Source organism: Gobio gobio (assembly GCF_949357685.1).
Source record: "Gobio gobio genome assembly, chromosome: 9".
Taxonomy (NCBI): Eukaryota; Metazoa; Chordata; class Actinopteri; order Cypriniformes; family Gobionidae; genus Gobio; species Gobio gobio.
In genome coordinates this window covers 7,931,911-7,955,167 of record NC_137115.1, presented here as the reverse complement: position 1 = coordinate 7,955,167, position 23,257 = coordinate 7,931,911, and the positions used below count along the sequence as shown (strand labels likewise).

At 37.2% G+C, this 23,257-nt stretch overlaps 1 protein-coding gene across 1 annotated transcript in view; it reads right to left on the bottom strand.

Moving 5' to 3' along the window:
• cstf3 (cleavage stimulation factor, 3' pre-RNA, subunit 3) overlaps positions 1–23,257 on the bottom strand; it is a 38,325-nt gene that overhangs the window by 14,397 nt on the left and 671 nt on the right. The window contains exons 2-16 of the mRNA XM_079825782.1: positions 21,035–21,136; positions 20,791–20,886; positions 16,491–16,523; positions 15,661–15,758; positions 14,468–14,534; positions 14,356–14,390; positions 14,129–14,255; positions 10,020–10,097; positions 8,511–8,673; positions 7,671–7,780; positions 7,401–7,517; positions 4,668–4,742; positions 3,437–3,580; positions 1,369–1,471; positions 899–968 (exon numbers count right to left, since the gene is read on the bottom strand). Of these exons, the coding sequence (XP_079681908.1) occupies positions 899–968; positions 1,369–1,471; positions 3,437–3,580; positions 4,668–4,742; positions 7,401–7,517; positions 7,671–7,780; positions 8,511–8,673; positions 10,020–10,097; positions 14,129–14,255; positions 14,356–14,390; positions 14,468–14,534; positions 15,661–15,758; positions 16,491–16,523; positions 20,791–20,886; positions 21,035–21,136 (1,418 nt within the window). The remainder of the gene's footprint in view (positions 1–898; positions 969–1,368; positions 1,472–3,436; positions 3,581–4,667; positions 4,743–7,400; positions 7,518–7,670; positions 7,781–8,510; positions 8,674–10,019; positions 10,098–14,128; positions 14,256–14,355; positions 14,391–14,467; positions 14,535–15,660; positions 15,759–16,490; positions 16,524–20,790; positions 20,887–21,034; positions 21,137–23,257) is intronic.

Sequence of the window (23,257 nt, the reverse complement as noted above, 5' to 3'; positions counted from 1 at the left end):
GTTTGAATTATTGGTCCTGCGCTGCCTATTGAGTTGATTTGAATGTCTATATCGGCTAACGTACGTGCTTCAGTGAACGCTCAAGTTTAATACAATGATCATAATGCAAGGCAAGCATTCGCATGCATGTGATCTATTTTTAGCGGTTGTGTGCTCGGCGGTGCGGGTGTTGCAACGTCTGGGTGATGTCTCATCAAATGGTTCCGCATATTTGTAGCATTACTACAGCATTTCACCTCAGTATTACAAACATCGACAACGCAGCGGAAGCCTCCATTTAAGCACTGAATGAATGAATGAATGAATGAAAGGCAGCGTGCCTCTCGCTCCTTTGTAGCATCGTGTAAGGCAAATAAGAGGGTGACTAGTGGAGAAGACTGGTTATTCGATTTACGTTAATCTTATGTTCAATGTTTGCGGAAATAAATATGGAAAGAAAATTGGATTCTTGGCCTTTGAGAATCGATTTTGAATCGACCACATTTAAAAAAAAAACGATTAATCGAAACATTTATTTTTTGCCCAGCCCTAGTGTGAGCACAAAATCTGCATGAATGAGACATGAGAATGAGAAAATGACACGCAATACACGCATTCCCATGCCGAAATTCAAGCCCAGAAACATCAACTATATTCATTTGGAGCAAATGAAACGAGTGAGTGAGGGGAGGCGGGTTTGTGTGTCAACTTGCCATTACACACCACTGCTGAAATCTACCTGCATGTGGCAGGTTGGCGGGTGTTAATGTCAAGCCCTGATCATGTCAATCCAAAATAACACAGACTTAAACCATTTTAAAGTGTGAAAAGTCCAGAAGATAGTTAGCGATTTTAAAGCAAATGAGAAGAAACAGATGGTATATTTGTGCAAAATAAAAATCAATAAAATCCCACTAACCCAGATTTCTCAGGGGAAAGACTGCCAGACGTCAGGACTCTCTCAAACAGGACTCTGGTGTTGTTGTCCTCTGTGATGGAGGGAAGGGCAAACAGCTCAATAATTCAGTCATTTTTGAAAACTCATTCCTAGCCAGGCTTTTTACTTCTCTTTTTTTTTTTGGTAATAGCCTTGCAACAAGATAAACACGACCAATGTTTACTGCAGGGCAAACACTGTCTCCAAGCTATCGACTTCATAAAGCAGACGGTCTGATAAGCACTCCTGAGTCAGATGATATCCTGTGTGTGTGTGTGTAAATAAACAGCCCTCTCGAAGATGTGTCAATGATATGCACTCTCACAATGCTGAAATTATTTTTACTACAGTGTTTCACCTAACATGATACGGATTGTATGAAATGTGACATTACAGCAGTACAGGCTTAAGAAATTGCACTGATTGTGTGAATTCACGAATTGTATTCTTACCGTTTAGGTGAGAGAGGTAATCAATGTACGCCAAAATGTACTCAGGAATGTCACCGTATTTCTTCAGTCCAAGCTCAAATATCTTAAAGGCCACAGATTTGTCCTGTCGGTGAGGGAACAGTCATTCAGATAGTCGGTTTGTTGTGTCTGGATATATATTTAATTAAAAGGCAATTTCGGAATTAAGTCACTATGATGTTTGAGGGGTAATACGTAAAATAAAATACAGGTGGTGTAACAAGTTTGAAGGGTCTCATTATGAAAAAAGGGTCATTTTTAATCAGCAATTAGCCTTTGATTAAAAAAAAGGTAAAACTATAAAAACACATGAATAAATAAATAATAAAAATGACATTTGTTTGGCCAATTCTTTTCTTTAAAACAATAGACACGGTGTTAAAATATTACTAATATTTCATCAGTTTTCCTTGAATATCAGTGGGGTGGTAACAAACATCCAGGATGCTCTCTTGTCGTCAAGTAACAAGAAAGAAAACCATAAAAGAAAACATTTAAAAAAAACTTTGTAAAGATAATTAGAGAGATTTTTCACTTGGTTATACCGCCTGATATTTTCAGTCATGAAAAAACTTTAAAAACGTTTTTTTTAAAAAGGTATAAACCTTAAAAAATGAACAACATGAATGTCATTAATAGTATTCAATGTTGTCAATGACCTCAAAACATATGCATTTCATATATACACCACCTGACCTTTCAGTCATGATATCAAACAGCAACGGGAAAAAAAACATTTACAACATGAACATGGTTAAGGTTATTTAATGTTGTCACTGACCCCAAGATATATGCATTTCATACATACAGCTTTTTGTCAAAGAATTGACACTTTTATTCAGCAAGGATGCATTAATCAAAAGTAACAGTAAAAGACATTTATCATTCATGTTACAAAAGATTTCCATTTCAAATGCTGATCGTTTGACCTATTCTTCAAAGAATCTTTAAAAAAATATGTATCAGGGTTTCCACAAAAATATGAAACAGCACAACTGTTTCCAACATTGATAATAATAAATATTATTTATTAATAATATCATATGTATTAAAGGGTTAGTTCACCCAAAAATGAAAATTAGCCCACGATTTACTCACCCTCAAGTCATCCTAGATGTATATGACATTCTTCTTTCAGACGAATAAAATCAGAGTTTTATTAGAAATGTCCTGGCTCTTCCAAGCTTTATAATGCCATTGACTTGTTGGGTCATTTTTGAAGTCCATAAAAGTGCATCTATCCATCATATAACTGCTCCACACGGCTCCGGGGGTTAATAAAGGCCTTCTGAAGCGAAGCGTTTGTGTAAGAAAAATATCCATATTTAAAACTTTATAGGCTAAAAGTCCGGCGGTCAGCGGTACGCAAGTCGGTATATGGCAAAAGAGTAACCCCTGAAGCATGCGTATTGACGAACGCAGAAGTGCAGATGAACAAAACACACATCTGTGAGAGGCGTCAAAGATTACGATGCTCCTGTACATCGCGTCAGAGGTTACTCTTTCGCTGTATGTCGACCTGCGTACCACTGGAAGTTAGTTATTTTAGTCTATAAAATTTTAAATATGGATTTTTTTTTTTAAATAAGGCCTTTATTAACCCCCCGGAGCCGTGTGGAGCAGTTATAGGATGGATTGATGCATTTTTATTGACTTCAAAAACGACATCCATTCACTGACATTATAAAGCTTGGAAGAGCCCAGACATTTTTTAATATTACTCCGATTGTATTCGTCTGAAAAAAGAATGTCATACACACCTAGGATGACTTGAGGATGAATAAACCATGGGCTAATTTTCATTTTTGGGTGAACTAACCCTTTAATAATATTATATACATAAATGTTAAAGCAGCAAAACAGCATATTAGAATGATATCTGGAGTAATGATGCTAAAAATTCAGCTCTGACATTTTTAAATATACTTAAATAGAAAACAGTTATTTTAATGTATCTAAAGACTTTTTTCAAAGACATTTTTAAAAGGTTACCGGCTCCAAACTTTTGACCTGTGGTGTCTATACTACAGACGAGTGGTGTTGAGGTTACCTTGCTGCAGTAGTACTCCATCAGAGCAGCAGTGACATAAACATGATGCCGTGTCCGAGGATCCTCTCTGGCCTTCTTAAAGATGGAGCGGCCAGACTTAATGCCTTCAGCTCTCCTGGCAAATTTCATGTACTGTATATAGACCTGAACGATTCAAAAACAACAGAGGGTCAGTCTCTATTAGACGAGACAGCAAAACAAACACGTTAGAACTCATTCATGACTATGCAATGTTATATTTCAGGCATCCCACATATTTAAAGGGTTAGTTCACCCAAAAATGAAAATTCTGTCATTAATTACTTCCCCTCATATCGTTCGACACCCGTAAGACCTCCGTTCATCTTCAGAACACAAATGAAGATATTTTAGTTGAAATCCGATGGCTCAGAAAGGCCTCCACTTTACACTCTCAAGACCCATAAAAGGTACTAAAGACGTCGTTACAAACTCCATCTCACTACAGTGGTTCTAAAATAACTTTATGAAGCGACGAGAATAGTTTTTGTGCGCAAAAAAAACCCTAAATAACGACTTCTATAGTGATGACGATTTCAAAACACAGCATCATGAAGCTTCGAAGCGTTATGAATCAGTGAGTCGATTCATGATTCGGATCGAGTGCCAAACTGCTGAAATCACGTGACTTTGGCGATCCAAACCACTGAATCGACTCACTGATTCATAACGCTTCAAACCACTGAATTTACTCACGGATTCATAACGCTTCGAAGCTTCATGATGCAGTGTTTTGAAATCGGTCATCACTTTATAAGTCGTTATTTAGGTTTTTTTTGCGCACAAAAACTATTCTCGCCGCTTCATAAAGTTATTGTAGAACCACTGTAGTGAGATGGACTTTGCAACGATGTCATTTAGTACCTTTTATGGGTCTTGAGAGTGTAAAGTGCATTGTGCCAATGGAGGCCTTTCTGAGCCATCAGATTTCAACTAAAATATCTTCATTTATGTTCCGAAAATGAACGAGGTCTTACGGGTGTCTAACGACATGAGGGTAAGTAATTAATGACAGAATTTTCATTTTTGGGTGAACTAACCCTTTAATAATGATACATTTCCCAGATATGATTAGTGAAGAGGAATCAGACTCACTCAGAAATCAGACACACACTATAGGTTATGAGCAGGTTTTAATCTACAGCAGAACTTTATTATTGCTATTTTTCCATGACACTCCCTGACATTCGTTTCCAAAGAGAGCTGGACTTACCAAAGTAGGGTCGATATCTTCTATCCCCAGGAGACGGTTGTATATGCTATGAACCTTCTCGTGCTTCATGCGACTCTGTGAATCAAGCACAGATCAATACTATGAATGGTCAAATGTTGAATTGTAAGATTACAGGGGACATGATATTTCTTGCACCTTTGAAATAAAGGCCTGGTTTCACAGACAGGGCTTATATTAAGCCATGAAGGATTAGGTCTTAGTTCAATTAGGACATTTAAGTAGCTTTTATAAACGTGGCTTAGAAAAAAACATTACTGATGTGCATCTGGAGACAAAACAATGGCACTGACAAATTTTAAGATTTTAAAGAGCACCTATCATGGCATTTAAAATGTTCCAAATATTGTTTTAGAAGTCCCAAACAACAGTTTTGCATGCATGCAATGACAAAAAAGACTTTCGTTTTCTTATAATATGCATTTATTTTTACCTGTTTTGACAGCGATTCTCAAATGATTCCTTTAGTGATTCACTTTTCGAAACCCCGCCTTTACGTGACGCTAATCTGCGGTGATTGGTCCGATGACCCAGTCAGTTGTGATTGGTTTAGTCTGTGCAGATATTTTCGGAAACTGAACGCCCATCAAAGTCTTAGTGACAGTAATTTGTTAATATGTGTCAGGAGTTATGAATATGAAAACCGCGTCGGTACCGTTTGATTGTAATATGAGCCTCAGCTGATCTCATTCATAAAAAAACTCCTCTATTCTCCTCACAAGACTCGCGACAAATCAACATCCCTCAGGGCTTTTAGTTCAAAAGTGTGCAGATGAGGAGACATATTGATAGATTCTCATATGTCTGTGTCAAATTTCTAAACAGAGGAGTATTTTTTATTCAATACTTCCTCAAAATGCGCAGATGTAGCCTAAACATGAGCGATTGAGTCTCTTATGTGTTGTTTTCAATTCATACTGGCAGCCGGAGGGCGCTCTGTGCACATGTAGTCCATATATGGTACAGACAGACGAAGAAGAGACCATGTGCCATAATAGAAGTCCATAATAAAAGCTTCCTGAGATCGCGAAACATGCAAATAGAGACATTTGACGACTAATAAACACTCAATCGCGACGATGTATGGTTTGTCTTCGAGCCACTTAGTCTTCAAATGCTCATCCTTGGGCAGATGAAAAAAGTTTGCTTTTAAGTCGCACTTCAGAACACAGCGTCTCGTCGCCATGATGTTTTCTAGTTTTCACTGGCGTCTTGGAGCGCAATAAGTGGGCGTATCGTATTCAAATAACTTGACAAGTTGACGTCATCTAGTCAGAGAAAAAGCTTCGGTCTTCTAACGATTCTTAAAAATGACTCAGAATCGACTCTTACTTTTGAAAGAAAATAACTATATATACGGTGCACTGTCATATTTCAAACTTTGCAGGATGTTTTCGTTCACTTAGATCTATGTTACACACTACAAGAAAGGTAAATTTCAAAATTCCATGATAGGTGCTCTTTAAGATTCTTTCAGTTAAAACAGCTCAAACATGCATTTTAGTCTGGGACTAGTTTAGGCCTTGTCTGTGAAACTGGTAGAGTGATCAATTAAAGCCACAATATGCAATTTTTCACCGTTAGAGGTCGCTTATTCAAAACAAAGGTGTAGTTTAATGACACATTGATTTGGCAGAGCTTTCATTCTGCCGCAGATGAGAGCTTCCGCTTCTTCCACTCTTATGCGTACGAGGGGTAACGCAGCGCTGTTCATATTACATATATTTGAGTGTGTTAAAAGTTGTTATAATGCTACTGTCTGTTCACTTGGCGGCTACTATGAGACACTATTTGCACACTACAGTGAGCTAGATCGATATTAGCCATGGTAAAACAAGAAAACAAGATTTAAACTAGAAGTCTAACTGTGTTGAGATATATAACAATCGTTTTCTGTCAATGAATGCATCCAAACAGTGCGATAATGCGATATTCGATATGCAATACGATATTGCTTTAAGTGTGTAAAATCTATTTAAATATTTTTTTTTTAAAGATTTACAAACAGAATGATATCGTTTGTGTGTTGTTTCACATTCTTTCTGGGAAAAGAAAGCATCGGTTCTGGGAAAAGGAAGCATTGACAGTTCGAGTGTGTAACAAGACAGGAAAAAAGAACGGCTTGTGCGCACATTTCGGTGTGTGTCAGACAGCAGACAGAGTGAGACTGCAAGGAGTTGTTTTTCGCAAGTTATTGTGTTTAATAACTCTTTTTAACGTCAAGCAAATCACATAAGTAACAGTCGTGTGCCCAGTCTATTCTCTGCTATATGCGTCGACCTAAAACATACACTTTTCACAATGTTGAAGTAGCTTATTAAAATCATTCAGATATCAGGAATATTGTGACACGTACGAAAACTCAGGCGTTTCAGAAACAGTGTGCACTGATATACAGAATAACTCCCTTTGGAGTGACTTTGTGCTTTGGAAATTAATAACCCTTTAACGTATGGCATATTCAGTACTAAAAGCTTGCCCATCTTGAACGATATATTATCGATATTATGGATAAATGCAATCAAAAGAGAGGTCATTTAGATATAGAAGTCTTAAAGGTACAGAGGCAAAATTCAATTGTCAAGGTGAAACTTTTTTGGTGCAAAAGACTAACTTGACTTGCATAAACAGAAGGCTTTCAAAAGCATAAAAAAGTAGATTATGGCTTTTTAAAGGTTCAACAGCTCATCATTAGATCAGTTTGAGAGGTCTTACCTCCTCATAGTCTGCAAAAGAGAAATACAGCAGCATGTTCTTCTTGAGCAGAGTTCCTATGGCACGCTCGTAGATGTTAGCTGCCTCATCACTGAACAGCTTGGCATTGTTCATGTCCTGAACGAGGGGATCATGAGTGAAAGAAAGAGAACATGGAAATGTGCATCAATTGCATGTTAATATGACGCCTAATACAACCAAAGAGAAGTCGTTTTAAATTCAAGCACTGGCAGTAAAACAGTGTTTTATATAAACTGATGTGCAACCAACCCCTTTTTCTGCCAGCAGTTTGCTGGATTGTTCCAGGTACTGGGCCGCTTCGTACCAGATGTCAGGGTGATGCCCGAGTACCAAAAGGCATTGCTCATAGGCGAACATCACTACAAGTGACAAATAATTTAGTTAGATACAAAAAATGGCCTGATTTACCAACAGATGACATCAGACACTGTCCTCCAGCATCTCAAGAAGATTTTAGACTGAATTTCACAATTCAGTACATTTATATGCATTTATCAGTCCTTTTAAATATGTATAATTGAACAATTTCTTGTAACAACTCCAAGCACAAGCATGCAATATGCTTATAACATCTTTAACAAATTAATAATATTTAAAAAGGGTAAAGAATGAAGGCTGGAGATCACTTTTGGCCACTAATGTATATTATGTGCAATTTTATCCACATAAATACAGTACACTCACGTAAAGCGACATATAGCAAATTTCAAAAGCCTGACATTTTTGTTGTAAATTTAAACTATTATCAGCCAGCTCTTTATATAAAGTTCGATATATTAAGTGTCCAACTAAATACAGTACACTCACATATGGCGATATACTGTATACTATATAGCAAATCTCAACTGCTTGATTGCTTGTATCATCTCAAAATGTAAACTATATTATTGTCCAGCTCTAATCTTCTAAAGGCATGAAGATATTAGGATATTATAAACAACATGATTTTCTGTACAGCTGCTTTAAAACAATATATACTGTGAAAAACGTTAGACAAATCAATTTGACTGGACTACAGTCATGCTTGACAGGACTGAAACAGCAGTTGGTCTATTGTCAGAACCTTCAGCTCATTATTTATGAATCTACCTCTCTTGGTGATGAGAGTCTGATCTTCAGTGCGCAGTGGGTTGCTCTTCTCCCATTGGATGTATTTCTTCCACATTTCCACCTGCTGCGCCTCCTGTGGGGAGTTCTGGGGCGGCACTGAGGGGGCATTCCGGTCCAAACCCTTCATCACAGTCTCATACTCCTGAAAAAGGGATTAAAATCCCACCATCAGCATGCAGTAAGTGACGAGATGAAATCTAAAAGTTTTATTGACTTGAGTTTTCAGTATCAGGTAAAATAAGGCTTTGTCTACACCAATCTGGATACATTTAAAAACGCATCCTTTTCTTTGAAACTCTGTTTTTGTCCTGTGGAAAAAAAAAAGAGCTTTTTGAAGATGCTCTCCCAAGTGGATACATTTGAAAACGCCATTTGCGTTGTAATGTGGACTGTGAAAAGGGAGGTAATCTGGAGTGGGCGTGGTCAAGGGAGAGCGACCAATAGAAACAGGCCTATCATTCTGAAGCTTAAGTTATACCGCCCACTGAAGTGCAGCTTTACTTGAATTTAAAACTTTTCAACTCACAAGTAAAGGTTTTAGAGTCGTAAACAATGACAGCAGAACAGAGAGCAAATTTGTGTGTGCATGATGAAAACTGCACACACACAAACAGATTTACTCGGACTGCAAAGTTTTGCCATAATTATTTTTGTGATCAAAACAGCTTTAAAAAGACGTTTACTTTTTAATTACAATATAATTATTTTTGCTCTCCAACAGTATGTTTAATTGAATAAAAAAAAGAAAAGAAATTCAATAAAAACGCTGAGGCAAGTTTAGTCATGTGACGCATCTTGTACCGATAGATATGTTTATATTGGTATGTGCCTGCTATGTGCTATGCATTTTCAGTATTGCTAAAGATAAATGTTACTTTGTTCAATCTTCAGATTACATTCCAGCAAAGATGACACAATTTGCTTTCCTGCGTCAAAACAAGTGCAATTGAGTTTGACCATACAATGAATGGTGATTGAGCGCAACTTGAAAACACTAGTAAGTGGTGAGATGTTTTGTGTGAGATGAATAGTGTGAGAACTTTATTATGTGTGGTCTCTCGATATCCTCTCTGTGAGCTTTTATTTTAAGCATACGCAGTAAGATGATTTAAGCATCTTTCAACGTTTCAGTGTAGATAACTTTTGGAAAATGCTTAAACACTAGTGAGGGTGGAAAGCGTTTTGAAACAAAAATAGCTTTTTCAAATGCATCTGGATTAGTGTAGATATAGAATAAGACTATTACTTGTAAATTGCAACTGGGGTTCTCAGTCGTGGATAACAGATTCAGACGGGAAAATGTGAGATATCTACAAATGTTTTGTTATTTAATGGTGAATTTTATTCATGGGTGGTGTGTTTTTAATTATGGGTATAGGAGTAGTGTTTTAGTGAATTTTGCAACCTAAAAATGCATTGAATGACAAGTCTTTAACAAAAACCCTGTCGCTTTATCCCATTAGACTCTTCAACCTGTGCTGAACTCACCTTGGCGACTCTCCTGGCGTTCATGTAGTCTCTGCTCCGGTCTTCAATCATCTTTTTGGCCAAGTGCACATTTATGCCCTTTATAATGGGAGAAAAACAATTTATGACCAACAAAAATGATACATGCACATTACAACCAAAAGCATTTCTAGCCTTCCTGTACTGAGACACAGGCCTTTATTTAATGCAGTTTTGGATATATGAATATAAACTGTGAGTTGCTGATTCACAAGCACCAATCGCAATAAAGAACTGCTTCATTATGGACAAACGATAGAAAACATTTGAGTCACCTCATCCAGCACTTTTTGTTTTCTGACTAAAATGGTTAGTTCACCCATCACCCGTCATAAATAGGGTTGGGTACCGAAATCCGGTTCCAATATGGCACCGGTACTTATATAACCGGTATGTACCGGACCGAATCAGAACGCAGATTTCGGTTCCTCATTTCGGTGCCAAAATTCAAACGTGCTTTCGGGTGCTTTGGCTGGCACCGAGCCAGAGACAGACGCTCAGCGCTGGTCACATCACAACTCATGACAACTATTCAGTGTTTTCAACCACATCATGTTTATTCCAGGTTTCAGACATTTAAATGCTCATAAGTAGGCTACTAGCAAAAAACACACACTGATGTCTATGAAAGCGGCAATGACAATCCTTTCAGGCGGTTATAATTTGACTAACGTTACATGTTTTATTCACATCAGATACATGCACATTATATAGTAACTATATTGTTTACTCTATTCTTCTTCCAGTTCACTGGTCACTTTCATGTATTTCGTGAGACGAGAATGAACTCAAGTGTTGTAAATCCGACAGATCCGATTCTGAGGCGCAAACTAACATGGCGCCGCCCATTGCGCTTTATAGATCAACTAACACACATTGACTCACACATTTGAACATCAGATAGTTCGTGACACAGTTAAGAAGTTTGTGAATATTTTGAATAAAAAGAAAAAACGAAATAAACCCGATACAGCTGAGCTGTCAGCGCTATTGCGGCTGCTGTGTCATGTGAGAAACATGACGCGTCGTCATGGAAACATTAAGGCGATGCGTTCTAAAATATTTAGCCAGAGAAAATGATCATATTTCAAAATAAAGCTGAAGCTCGAAGCTGGTTAGTAGCAGACCGAGAATACAGACTAGGCTAACTGCTGATATTACTGTAACTGTTATTTAGAGTTATATTAGGCTTGTTGTAGTTGGGTTAGGTGGCTATTAGGTTTTACTGTGAATTTGTAAATAAGTCAATTATAATTTGTAAATAAGTCAATTGTGTTTTGTATTTATTTATATTCATACATTTAAGTATACATTAAACTTTTAATAAATGGTTCAATTTAAATAAATAAATAAAAAGCCATTTAATGTTATCCACCTCGTTTTGTGGCCATTTAAAAAAAAAAAAAAAAGTATCGGTTCAGGCACCATTTAGGCACCGGAACCGTTTTAAAAGTATCGGGTTGGCACCGGAATCGGAAAAAACCCAAACGATACCCAACCCTAGTCATAAATGACTTAACCTCATGTCGTTGGACACCGGTAAGACCGTTGTTCATCTTCAGAACACAAATTAATATATTATTGTTGAAATCCGACAATAATTTTATGAAGCGACAAGAATAGTTTTTGTGCCCGAAAACAAAAATCTAAATAGCGACTTTATCCAACATGTTCTTGTCTTCCGTCTGGGCCTCTGACGTGAACTCACGAAGCACCACGACGCATGCGCGAGAATATGACGTAGAGCCGGCATTTTGACACATGACCCGGAAACGAGGAACTTTGTTTACAAGCAGAGGAAGACGAAGGAACGCCGGCTCTACGTCATTTTCTCACGCATAAGTCGTTGTGCTTGAGTTCACGTCAGAGGCCAAGACGGAAAACAAGAACTTGTTGAATAAAGTCACTATTTCGAATTTTTTTTTTTTTTTTTTTTGGCACACAAAAATCCCATTGCTTCATAAAATGATTGTAGCACCACTGTAGTGAGATGGACTTTTTAACGACGTCTTTAGTAACTTTTATTGGTCTTGAGAGAGGAAATGGCATTGCTGCCAATGGAAGCCTTTCTGAGCAATCGGATTTCAACAAAAATATTTTAATTCATGTTCCGAAGATGAACAAAGGTCTGACAGGTGTCGAACGACATGAGGGTGAGTAATAAATGACAGAATTTTCATTCTAATTTTCAAAAATGAAAGTTAGCCCATGATTTACTCATCCTCAAGTCATCCTAGGTGTATATGACAATTTTCTTTCAGACGAACACAATCAGAGTTATATTAAAAATGTCCTGGCTCTTCAAAACTTTATAATGGTAGTGACTGATTGTGCCATTTTTGAAGTCCATAAAAGTGCATTTATCCATCATATAACTGCTCCACACAGCTCCGGGTGTTAATAAAGGCCTTCTGAAGCAAAGTGGCGCGTTTGTGTAAGAAAAATATCCATATTTAAAACTTTATAGACTAAAATTACTAACTTCCGGCAGTCAGCGGTACACGAGTCGACTTGCTTTTATTCGTCTGAAAGAAGAAAGTCATATACACATAGGATGACTTGAGGGTGAGTAAATCATGGGCTAATTTTCATTTTTGGGTGAACTAACCCTTTAAAGTATCCCATTACGGTGTGAGAAACCAATGCAAACTTTTTCAGACCTTTTGCAAACCTATATGACTGATTAGATCAATAGCTCAAAACAGCTGATGGAAACCACAACATGATTGCCAAGATTGATCAGTGAAGCATGATTATATGTAGGGTTGGGTATCGTTTGGGTTTTTTTCGATTCCGGTGCCAAACCGATACTTTTAAAACGGTTCCGGTGCCTAAATGGTGCCTGAACCGATACTTTTTTTTTTTTTTTTAAATGGCCACAAAACGAGGTGGATAACATTAAATGGCTTTTTATTTATTTATTTAAATTGAACCATTTATTAAAAGTTTAATGTATACTTAAATGTATGAATATAAATAAATACAAAACACAATTGACTTATTTACAAATTATAATTGACTTATTTACAAATTCACAGTAAAACCTAATAGCCACCTAACCCAACTACAACAAGCCTAATATAACTCTAAATAACAGTTACAGTAATATCAGCAGTTAGCCTAGTCTGTATTCTCGGTCTGCTACTAACCAGCTTCGAGCTTCAGCTTTATTTTGAAATATGATCATTTTCTCTGGCTAAATATTTTAGAACGCATCGCCTTAATGTTTCCATGACGACGCGTCATGTTTCTCACATGACACACAGCAGCCGCTATAGCGCTGACAGCTCAGCTGTATCGGGTTTATTTCATTTTTTCTTTTTATTCAAAATATTCACAAACTTCTTAACTGTGTCACGAACTATCTGATGTTCAAATGTGTGAGTCAATGTGTGTTAGTTGATCTATAAAGCGCAATGGGCAGCGCCATGTTAGTTTGCGCCTCAGAATCGGATCTGTCGGATTTACAACACTTGAGTTCATTCTCGTCTCACGAAATACATGAAAGTAAGTGACCAGTGAACTGGAAGAAGAATAGAGTAAACTATATAGTTACTAAATAATGTGCATTTATCTGATGTGAATAAAACACGTAACGTTAGTCAAATTATAACCGCCTGAAAGGATTGTCATTGCCGCTTTCATAGACATCAGTGTGTGTTTTTTGCTAGTAGCCTACTTATGAACATTTAAATGTCTGAAACCTGGAATAAACATGATGTGGTTGAAAACACTGAATAGTTGTCATGAGTTGTGATGTGACCAGCGCTGAGCGTCTGTCTCTGGCTCGGTGCCAGCCAAAGCACCCGAAAGCACGTTTGAATTTTGGCACCGAAATGAGGAACCGAAATCTGCGTTCTGATTCGGTCCGGTACATACCGGTTATATAAGTACCGGTGCCATATTGGAACCGGATTTCGGTACCCAACCCTAATTATATGGTTGGATTTGATCATCTCCATCGTTAGACAAGTATTTATCAGTAATATTTTATTGGGGCACAGCTGTATTTCCCTGGTGCTCATGCCCCCGTGATTACAACCAATTAAACAAAACAAATCTCAATCAGAACACCACATCCATGTACTCACCTCTTCATATTTGCTGTAGTCCCTCCACAGCTGCTCAATGTTAATCATGGGGTTGACGCAGCCCCTCTGGTACACGCGTCTGACGGCTGTGATCCGCTGATTCTCAGCGTACGACCCCACGGCCTCTCTAGATGACACGTACAGAGAGCTCGTCAAATACCTTTCCTCCAACTATCAACTTTTTTAATGACCGTTAAATGAGTTGACAACACAAATGGCGTACTTACACTCCTTTGAGGAAATTGATGTAATCCACCCAAATCTAAGAGAAGAGTATATAAGTTAATGTTTATGATGCCATAGGACAAATCAGAATTAATAAAGACTGTCAAACCTCACCTGATAGGACATAATCTCCATCCCAATCTTATCCAAAGCAAAATCATAAGCTTGTGCCATCTTTTCCCTGTCAAAAAAAACAGCACATTTAAAGTCGCTTCCTAACTATGCAACAAGAAAATATACAACTCACAACGCACTAGAAAGTATGGAAGCTTGATTCTGCCACAGAATTTCAACCAAAAAAAAAAAAATGGTACTTACGATTTTCTCTCTCTCACACAATGTTTTTTTTACATCTGAGTTTACATCTCGCAATTCTGACTATTTCTCGCAAATGTGAGTTTATATCTTGCAATTCTGACTATTTCTCGCAATTGTGAGTTTATATCTCTCAATTGTGACTATATCTCGCAATTGTGAGTTTATATCTTGCAATTCTGACTATTTCACACAATTGTGACTTTATATCTTGCAATTGTGACTTTATATCTCGCAATTGTATAAATCTTTATAATTGTGAGAAAAAGTCTCAATTATCTTTTAAAATGTTTTAAAATCTGTGGTGGAAACAAGCCTCCATAAGAAAGAGAAAAAGTGAGGACTGTTTAAAGTAGTGATAGATCGATCATTAACGAATAATGCACAATGTCCTGTATTCACACCATAAAACAATTGTTTATTTAATTTCCATAATATGGTCTTATTTGCAATAATTAAATATTATATGCAATGGGTCCAGAAGTCTGAGAAAATAATGCATTCTAGAGTAAATAAGATTTCACGGTCAGTTTATTTATATTTAAAAACAGCTAGTGTGTGCCCATACACAAAAGTGCTGTACAAGTTTAAAAGAAAAAAATTACATTTTATAATATGGTATTTGGTATGTCCCTCCTTTATTTTAATGGAAAAAAATGATTTGAGGATGTTTCGAAGACCTTCGTGCTTAAATGGAAGCTGAAAACTGGACATTTGGCATGGTCAAATTTGATTGGTCAACTAGAAATTAGGCAGAATCTGAAAAATTGCTTATTTAATCTTCTTTTTATAATCTAAAGCTAATTATTTCTAGATTTAAATCAAAGAAAAAAACTATTTTAGAAATAATTAGATTTTGAATTGTGGTCTTGAGTTTTTGACCCCAATGTATATGGAATATAAATCACCCTTCTCTCTATAGATATTGCCATGAGGCATTGAAAAAGGCAGCTGATCGCTACTTTAAAGCCATGGAAACACATGTCACATACTTATAGCTGGGCAGTTTTCCTTTGGTTTCCCGGACATATGAGAGGTAGCACTTCCACAGGTCAATGTGCAGAACCTTCATTAAGCACCGCTGAAATAACTGAGCAAGAGATTGAACAGTGAGCAAAACCCTTCTGACGTACAAGACAGCACATCAAATTACAGTACAGCTCTGACTCATGCATACAAACTATACTGTGACAGATCATGATGGCGGTTAAATACAAAACATATGGAAGTCAACAAATCTAGATTACACGCAAATTATACAAAACACACTGACGTTATAATTTTGCGTAACATTTTGGCAGATAATCTGTAATCATCAGATGCCAATACCATGGTATTTTGACCTAACACTGAATGATTAACAGTCATATTTACATGGTACTGCAAAGAATATCATGTCAGCGTTCTGTACTTTCTTGTTTTCAGAAACAAAAGGGTCATGTGAGATATCAAGCGACTCAATATTGACCCAGTATGACTGATGTTCTGTTGCAAAAGTGCATTAACAGTGAATTGCTCTCTGAAATGGGATCTAACAATGCATTTTCCATCATAAAGAATTAAATCTGTGAGTTTTTCCCCTCATATTTTAATGTCTGAGTGCCTGTTTTCTGGATTCGGTTAAGCAAACAGCTTATTTCTAGAGGAGCAGGGTGTTATTTTATTTCACTACACCATCCTTGTGTTTACTCTCCCTGAGCTTTTGAGTGGTGACCTAAATACAGCTCAGCTTTTATGGTCTTACAACCATGTATGTGTCCATCACAATAATTTCATACGATCAATAAATCCTAAATGTGGCTTCCATGCGATAAATGCTTACCTTTTCAACCTTGTCATAGTTTTTAGCCTTGATCTGTGGACACATTTGGAAAACCAATATTATTAAAAAATATATATTGTCAGTAGCGTGACTGCAAGTTTCTCCACACGCATGCACACACAACCCTTTTTAGGTCAACGATGTGACATTCACACAACCTTGTATAATATTGTGTCAGTTTCATGACTGTCCTCTATTAACTCTGCATGTGATGCTGGATAGTCACAAGATTCACAAGCTACTATTTGAAGAATTGTCATGTGCGTATGGATGGGCCGCAAAGCTGCAAATGGAGAAATGGATATTCCCTCAGTTTTAAAGACAAGGCCTGCATGTTTGAGCCGTTTTAACTGAAAGCTAATTGCACTGAGGGATCTTGAAATGTGTCAGTGCCATTGTTTTGTCTCAAGATGGTATTTTGATAAAAGCTACTTAATTGAACTATGGCCTAATTCTGGCTTAATCTAAACTCTGTCTGTGAAACTAGGCCATTATGTATTAGTAAACATTACTTTTTGGAGTGAAAAACCCTGGGAAAGATTTAGCATTGTCCCTATGGTTTGCATCGGAGTTTTACAACGCTAATATTTTAAACCAGTTATGGCTGAGAAAGAATTTGAGCTGCGTCAAATGAAACAATACACTCAGAAAATGACCATTTAAAACACAGGTTTACTTATTTTATTCACCAACTTCCTTTGAGCAACACAAAAATCTGTTTAGCAGAAGTTGCTGCTGTGAAGGAAATTGTGTAAGTGTGATGCCGTTCCCAATCAACATTTTATTCTTTTTTGCAGGAAAATCTAAACTCCAAATATTTTACTTCAAATAAGAGCCAACAATAAACAGCAAGAACATTGCCATAATGTGTATTAATATAGTTAAAAAACACAAGAGCCCAAAGCATTTCTAACCAAAGTCAAAACACAAATTAAACATCAGGGCTAACCAATAAGGATTTCTCTGAAAAATAGCTACGTCCTGCACCATCTTTTTATACGTGTGAGAAATAATAGTACTATGCCACCCCCCCCCCCAAAAAAAAACATATTCTAGCACCACGACAGCTATAAACTCATATACACACACTTTACAGTGCAAAACATTTATTTGTAACCAATTTAAAGTGAAGCGCTTAAGCCTATCATTGGTCAGTCTGGCAAAATCCCATTAATCCTCTTTTATTACCCGGCTAGATAACATTACCTTGGTGACAGTAATCGGCACGATTCGCAACAAGTGTTCAATAAATCACGGAATTCGAGATGCTTAAAAACATAAGATCATGGGATGCATTATTTAGTGCTGGACTGAGCACACGTTTCAGTATTCTGATCAAATATGAATGCAAATTGGAAAAAAATGCTACTTTTCAAGAAAACAAATAGCAGGTAAATACAAAATTCTCAAGAAATCTTATAGATTATGACTGGAGTCATTCAGTGGTATTGTGATTTCAGAGATGCAAATTATGATTTCACAATTTTAATTTCTAAATGTCTTAACAGTCTGTGAGGACTAACGTCAAGACAAAAGCTTAAATGTGTTGTGAGGGGGGAAAAAAGTTATGGTTAGATTGGACAAGGAAAGGGGATTAAATAATCCTATTTAAAAACAAAACGATTTAGCAGTATATGCCATCAGGGATTGATGCATTTCACTGATAATATAAGAGGTAAAGTCAGATTTTTGTGGAGTAAAAATCAATTGTACTTCACTCTAGGGTAGTGCTTTAAGCACACAAAGACCTTTGTCCACTGCTTTCCCCAAATAGCAGCAAAATATGACTATGCGTGCGCGGTTATCATTAAAGGCATAGTTGACTCAAATAAAAATTGTCATGTGTCATTCCAAACCTGGGGTGTGTTTCCCAAAACCATAGGTGCTAACTAAGTTAGCAACTTTGCTGGTTGCAATGCAATTTCCCATTGCCAACGAACAGGTTAGCAACTATGGTTTTGGGAAACGCACGCCTGTATGATTTAGTTTCCTCTGTGGAACACACACAAAAAAAGATATTTGAAAGAATGCGTCAACTGTTTACATCCTTACAAAGAAAGTTAACAGGGACCAAAACAACATTGGTCCCCATTCACTGCCATTGTACAGAAAAGGTCTTCATTGTTCTCATACAGGTTTGAAATGATACGAAGGAATGACAGAATTTACATTTTGAGATCAACTTCCCCATTAAGGCCATATTTCAGATTCGCTCTGTGATCCTTGGCAACATTAAATCGCATTAGTATCACTGAGGTGAGCTGTAAGAGGTTGTTGGTAGTGTGTCTGTGCTCCGGGGCAAATGGTGACAGCCTGACATACTTAACCAACCACTCAACAGCTCCAAACGAAATCAAAACTCAGCATGACAGTGTGAAAAATACTGGCATTGATGCAGTCGCTCTGGGACATGATCACTGTGGTACTGCCGTCTCCTTGCCTCGGACACACGCATGCACGCACACTCACTGACACAAGATTACAACGCACATTACAACGACAAGCCAAACTTGTTACAGTGCATTTTATTACGGTAGGGGGAAAAAGAACATTTTGACTAAGGGTCGAGAAGCTTGAACAATAATTAAATGATTGGAAAAGCTCAAAACAAGAACCAGATGAGTGCATAAATACTTAAAATCTGATTGGTCCCTGGGTTTTTTTCCCATTATACCATTTCATTTAAATATACTGAATTAAAATGAATGGTTTTTTTTCAGACTCTTTACATTTTTGGCTTAAATCCAGATGACAACAGAAATGTTTAATTAGCAAGAAATCACAATTGGGGATCTGAAACTAGATAATATTTACAACCACAGCTCTTCAATTGATTTATCCATAGTGAGGTCTATTTTTAGAGAGGAAATTATTGTATGGCTTTGTGATTGCAGCTCCAATCCTAATTGGCCCTTCAATAAGCTCCACTCCAATTGGTTAATGTTTCTGCAACCAGCTGTACAAAACATCCAACAGAAGGAATCATTAGTAAACGGAATAATCAATAAAATGTGCTTAAAGTGTTATAAAAAAAAAAGGGAAATTATTCTCACTAGGGCTGAAATTAATTTACATTCTCTCCACTTTAGATTTCTGCCAATCAGAATCGTTGCTACCTTTTTTTTTGCCCAAGTGAAACTTAAAAATAATTTGAAAGTGATTACCAATCCGAGCTACCAGACTAGTAACATTTCTACAACTTTCAAAATAGTACTCCAAACTCTTGTATTGGATTACAACGAAAATGACATCCAAGTTGAACATTATCTTGGAGCAAATGTAGGTGCTCTTACTGATATTATACATGTTCATTTGGGAATGAGGTCTGAAACTTTTGTAAAGAGGGAAACTTATCTGAGAAAATGGTGCAAAGGCAGGATGGGTAAGTAATGTTAAAGGGCGGGGCTTAGTAAAGGGTCAATTGTAACGCTTAACTAAGCATATAGAGGGGGGAAAAAATCCACCAAAAAGTTGTAAGAGTATTTAAAAAAATAATAAAAATCACACTTAGTTTTCATTAGCGTTGTTGAATCATTTAAACCCAGAGAATTATTTTTTTTAGCAATTTAATGGGCATAAGAAAGTCTAATTCTATTAGGAATATTAAAAATAAAAAACCTTTCCATTTAAGTGACTACACTAGTTCATTTCAAGTTAGTTGAATGTAACGTGTGCATCTAAATGTTACTTGTAAGATACTTACCATTACAATCTGTCCCTAAACTGCACTCCTACATATTAATGTCAAAAGCCTATTCCATAATCACCTCCAGAAATAATTGTATAGTAAAGAAGAATGTGAGCAGTGTGTGGTGCAAGTGTGTACTTGTAAAATGCCATTGAACTCGCCTCAGGATTTAGACAAACTACGCTCTGTTGATGTGTGGACTACAACTCACATGTATAATATGGGATGAGGGACAAGAGAGAGTTAGACGCTAGTATGGACCAAATCTTGAATAATTAATTACAAACAAACCACAACAACCTCAAAGAAATGACACAGGAGGCAAGAAATTGACACAAGTAATAAAGGCTAAAGCACTCCAATACCATTAAAATTGTTTTAATGCTGTTGCAGATAAAACATGCAACAATATCACCTCATAAAACTGCAAAGTATAAGGAAAAGAATGACTTGAGAACCTCTAAATGATACAAGCTATTGAGTTTCCCTTGACGCCCTGCGGTTATTGTGCATCGTTGTTGGTGTTGTGTGAATATCACATTGTTGATCAAAATGGGGAGCATGACATGCACAGATATGAAAATGTCATTAAATTAAAATAAAAAGTTTAACCTCAGCTTCAATGTATAGCTTCCAGAATCTGCCCGAACTGGGAAACTGGGCGACAAGTCGCTCATATGTCTTCCTTGCTTTGTCTATAGGTTGATTCTAAAAGAAGTAAAATTCATTTACATACAGGATCACAATGTACGTCCCAAAGACCGTTTACAGGAAACAGCATCAGATTCGCCCTCCCGTCCCCTCCCAAAACATGTTACCCCCGGGTAAAAAGGAATGCAACCCTGTGTCACTAAACCTGTGCTTCACGAATCAGTATGCTCCAAGCGTCGAGGTCATATGGATTTTCTTCCAACTTCTTCTCTGCTTTCTTCACCTTCTCTGGGATGTATTCTGCCGCCTGTTGAGGGGGGAAGAAACAACAAAATGTGAAACCGGATTATCCTGAAATGAGTGCAACATCGACATCTGTTCCCAAAAGACATCACATCCTGGTGCATATTCATATCTCGGATATATAACCATAAGCTGACAATCAACACTTCTTAAACATAGGAATTGTGCAGTGTACTTGAAACACAGCTGTAATTTTGTTGTTTCAAAACTTTGAAAGCGGTCTTCATAGAAATCATAATATGCTAAAGGATAAAGTACGGTTTAATGATTCACTCAGCATAAATATTGTCATTAGTAATAGATTAGATAAAGTCATCAGACAAACATCGATGTTGGCACGAGAAAGCCTGACTAAAAGTTTGAAATGGTTTTAAAACCTTGAAGGTGTTAAATCTGTTTAAATAGCCTTAAGTTTGTATTAGTTTTTAAGCCCAGGATTAAGCCTAGACATACATACATATATATATATATGTGGTGTTGCTAGGCAGCGTAGTTGCTTGGAGGTTGCTATGTGGTTACTAGGGTATTCTAGGTGGTTACTATGGAGTTGCAATGGTTTCTGGATGGTTGCTAGGGTGTTCTAATAGGTTTCTAGGGCATTGCTATGGTGTTCTGGGTGGTTGCTCGCTATTATTTGAAGGATTTACACTACATAAGACAGACATATAGTAATATATGTGGTGTTGCTAGGCAGCGTAGTTGCTTGGAGGTTGCTATGTGGTTACTAGGGTATTCTAGGTGGTTACTATGGAGTTGCAATGGTTTCTAGGGTGTTCTAATAGGTTTCTAGGGCATTGCTATGGTGTTCTTGGTGGTTGCTTGCTATTATTTGAAGGATTTACACTACATAAAAGACAGACATATAGTATTATATGTGGTGTTGCTAGGCAGCGTAGTTGCTTGGAGGTTGCTATGTGGTTACTAGGGTATTCTAGGTGGTTACTATGGAGTTGCAATGGTTTCTAGGGTGTTCTAATAGGTTTCTAGGGCATTGCTATGGTGTTCTGGGTGGTTGCTCGCTATTATTTGAAGGATTTACACTACATAAAAGACAGACATATATAGTAATAAATGTGGTGTTGCTAGGCAGCGTAGTTGCCATGTGGTTACTAGGGTATTCTCAATGGTTACTATGGAGTTGCAATGGTTACTAGGGTGTTCTAATAGGTTTCTAGGGCATTGCTATGGTGTTCTGGGTGGTTGCTCGCTATTATTTGAAGGATTTACACTACATAAAAGACAGACATATATAGTAATAAATGTGGTGTTGCTAGGCAGCGTAGTTGCTTGGAGGTTGCCATGTGGTTACTAGGGTATTCTAGGTGGTTACTATGGAGTTGCAATCGTTTCTGGATGGTTGCTAGGGTGTTCTAATACGTTTCTAGGGCATTGCTATGGTGTTCTGGGTGGTTGCTCGCTATTATTTGAAGGATTTACACTACATAAAAGACAGACATATAGTATTATATGTGGTGTTGCTAGGCTGCATAGTTGCTTGGAGGTTGCCATGTGGTTACTAGGGTATTCTAGGTGGTTACTATGGAGTTGCAATCGTTTCTGGATGGTTGCTAGGGTGTTCTAATACGTTTCTAGGGCATTGCTATGGTGTTCTGGGTGGTTGCTCGCTATTATTTGAAGGATTTACACTACATAAAAGACAGACATATAGTATTATATGTGGTGTTGCTAGGCAGCGTAGTTGCTTGGAGGTTGCTAGGGTATTCTAGGTGGTTACTATGGAGTTGAAATGGTTTCTGGGCAGTTGCTAGGGTGTTCTAATGCGTTTCTAGGGCATTGCTATGTTCTGGGTGGTTGCTTACTATTATTTGAAGGATTTACACTACATAAAAGACAGATCAATAAATATATAATTAGAAATATATTACTAGGAATTTGACAAGTGGGATTTGAGCATTCTGTGTGCAAGTCTATGGGATTTTCCCGAAGTTTTGGTCGCCAGTTTCTGGATGGTTGCTAGGGTGTTTTAATAGGTCTCTGGGGCATTGCTATGGTGTTCTGGGTGGTTGCTATTATTTGACATTTTTACAGATAGACAGATCAATAAAGAGAAATATTAGCTAGAATTGAATTGGACTAATGTGGGATTTGAACCCCTACATTTTGG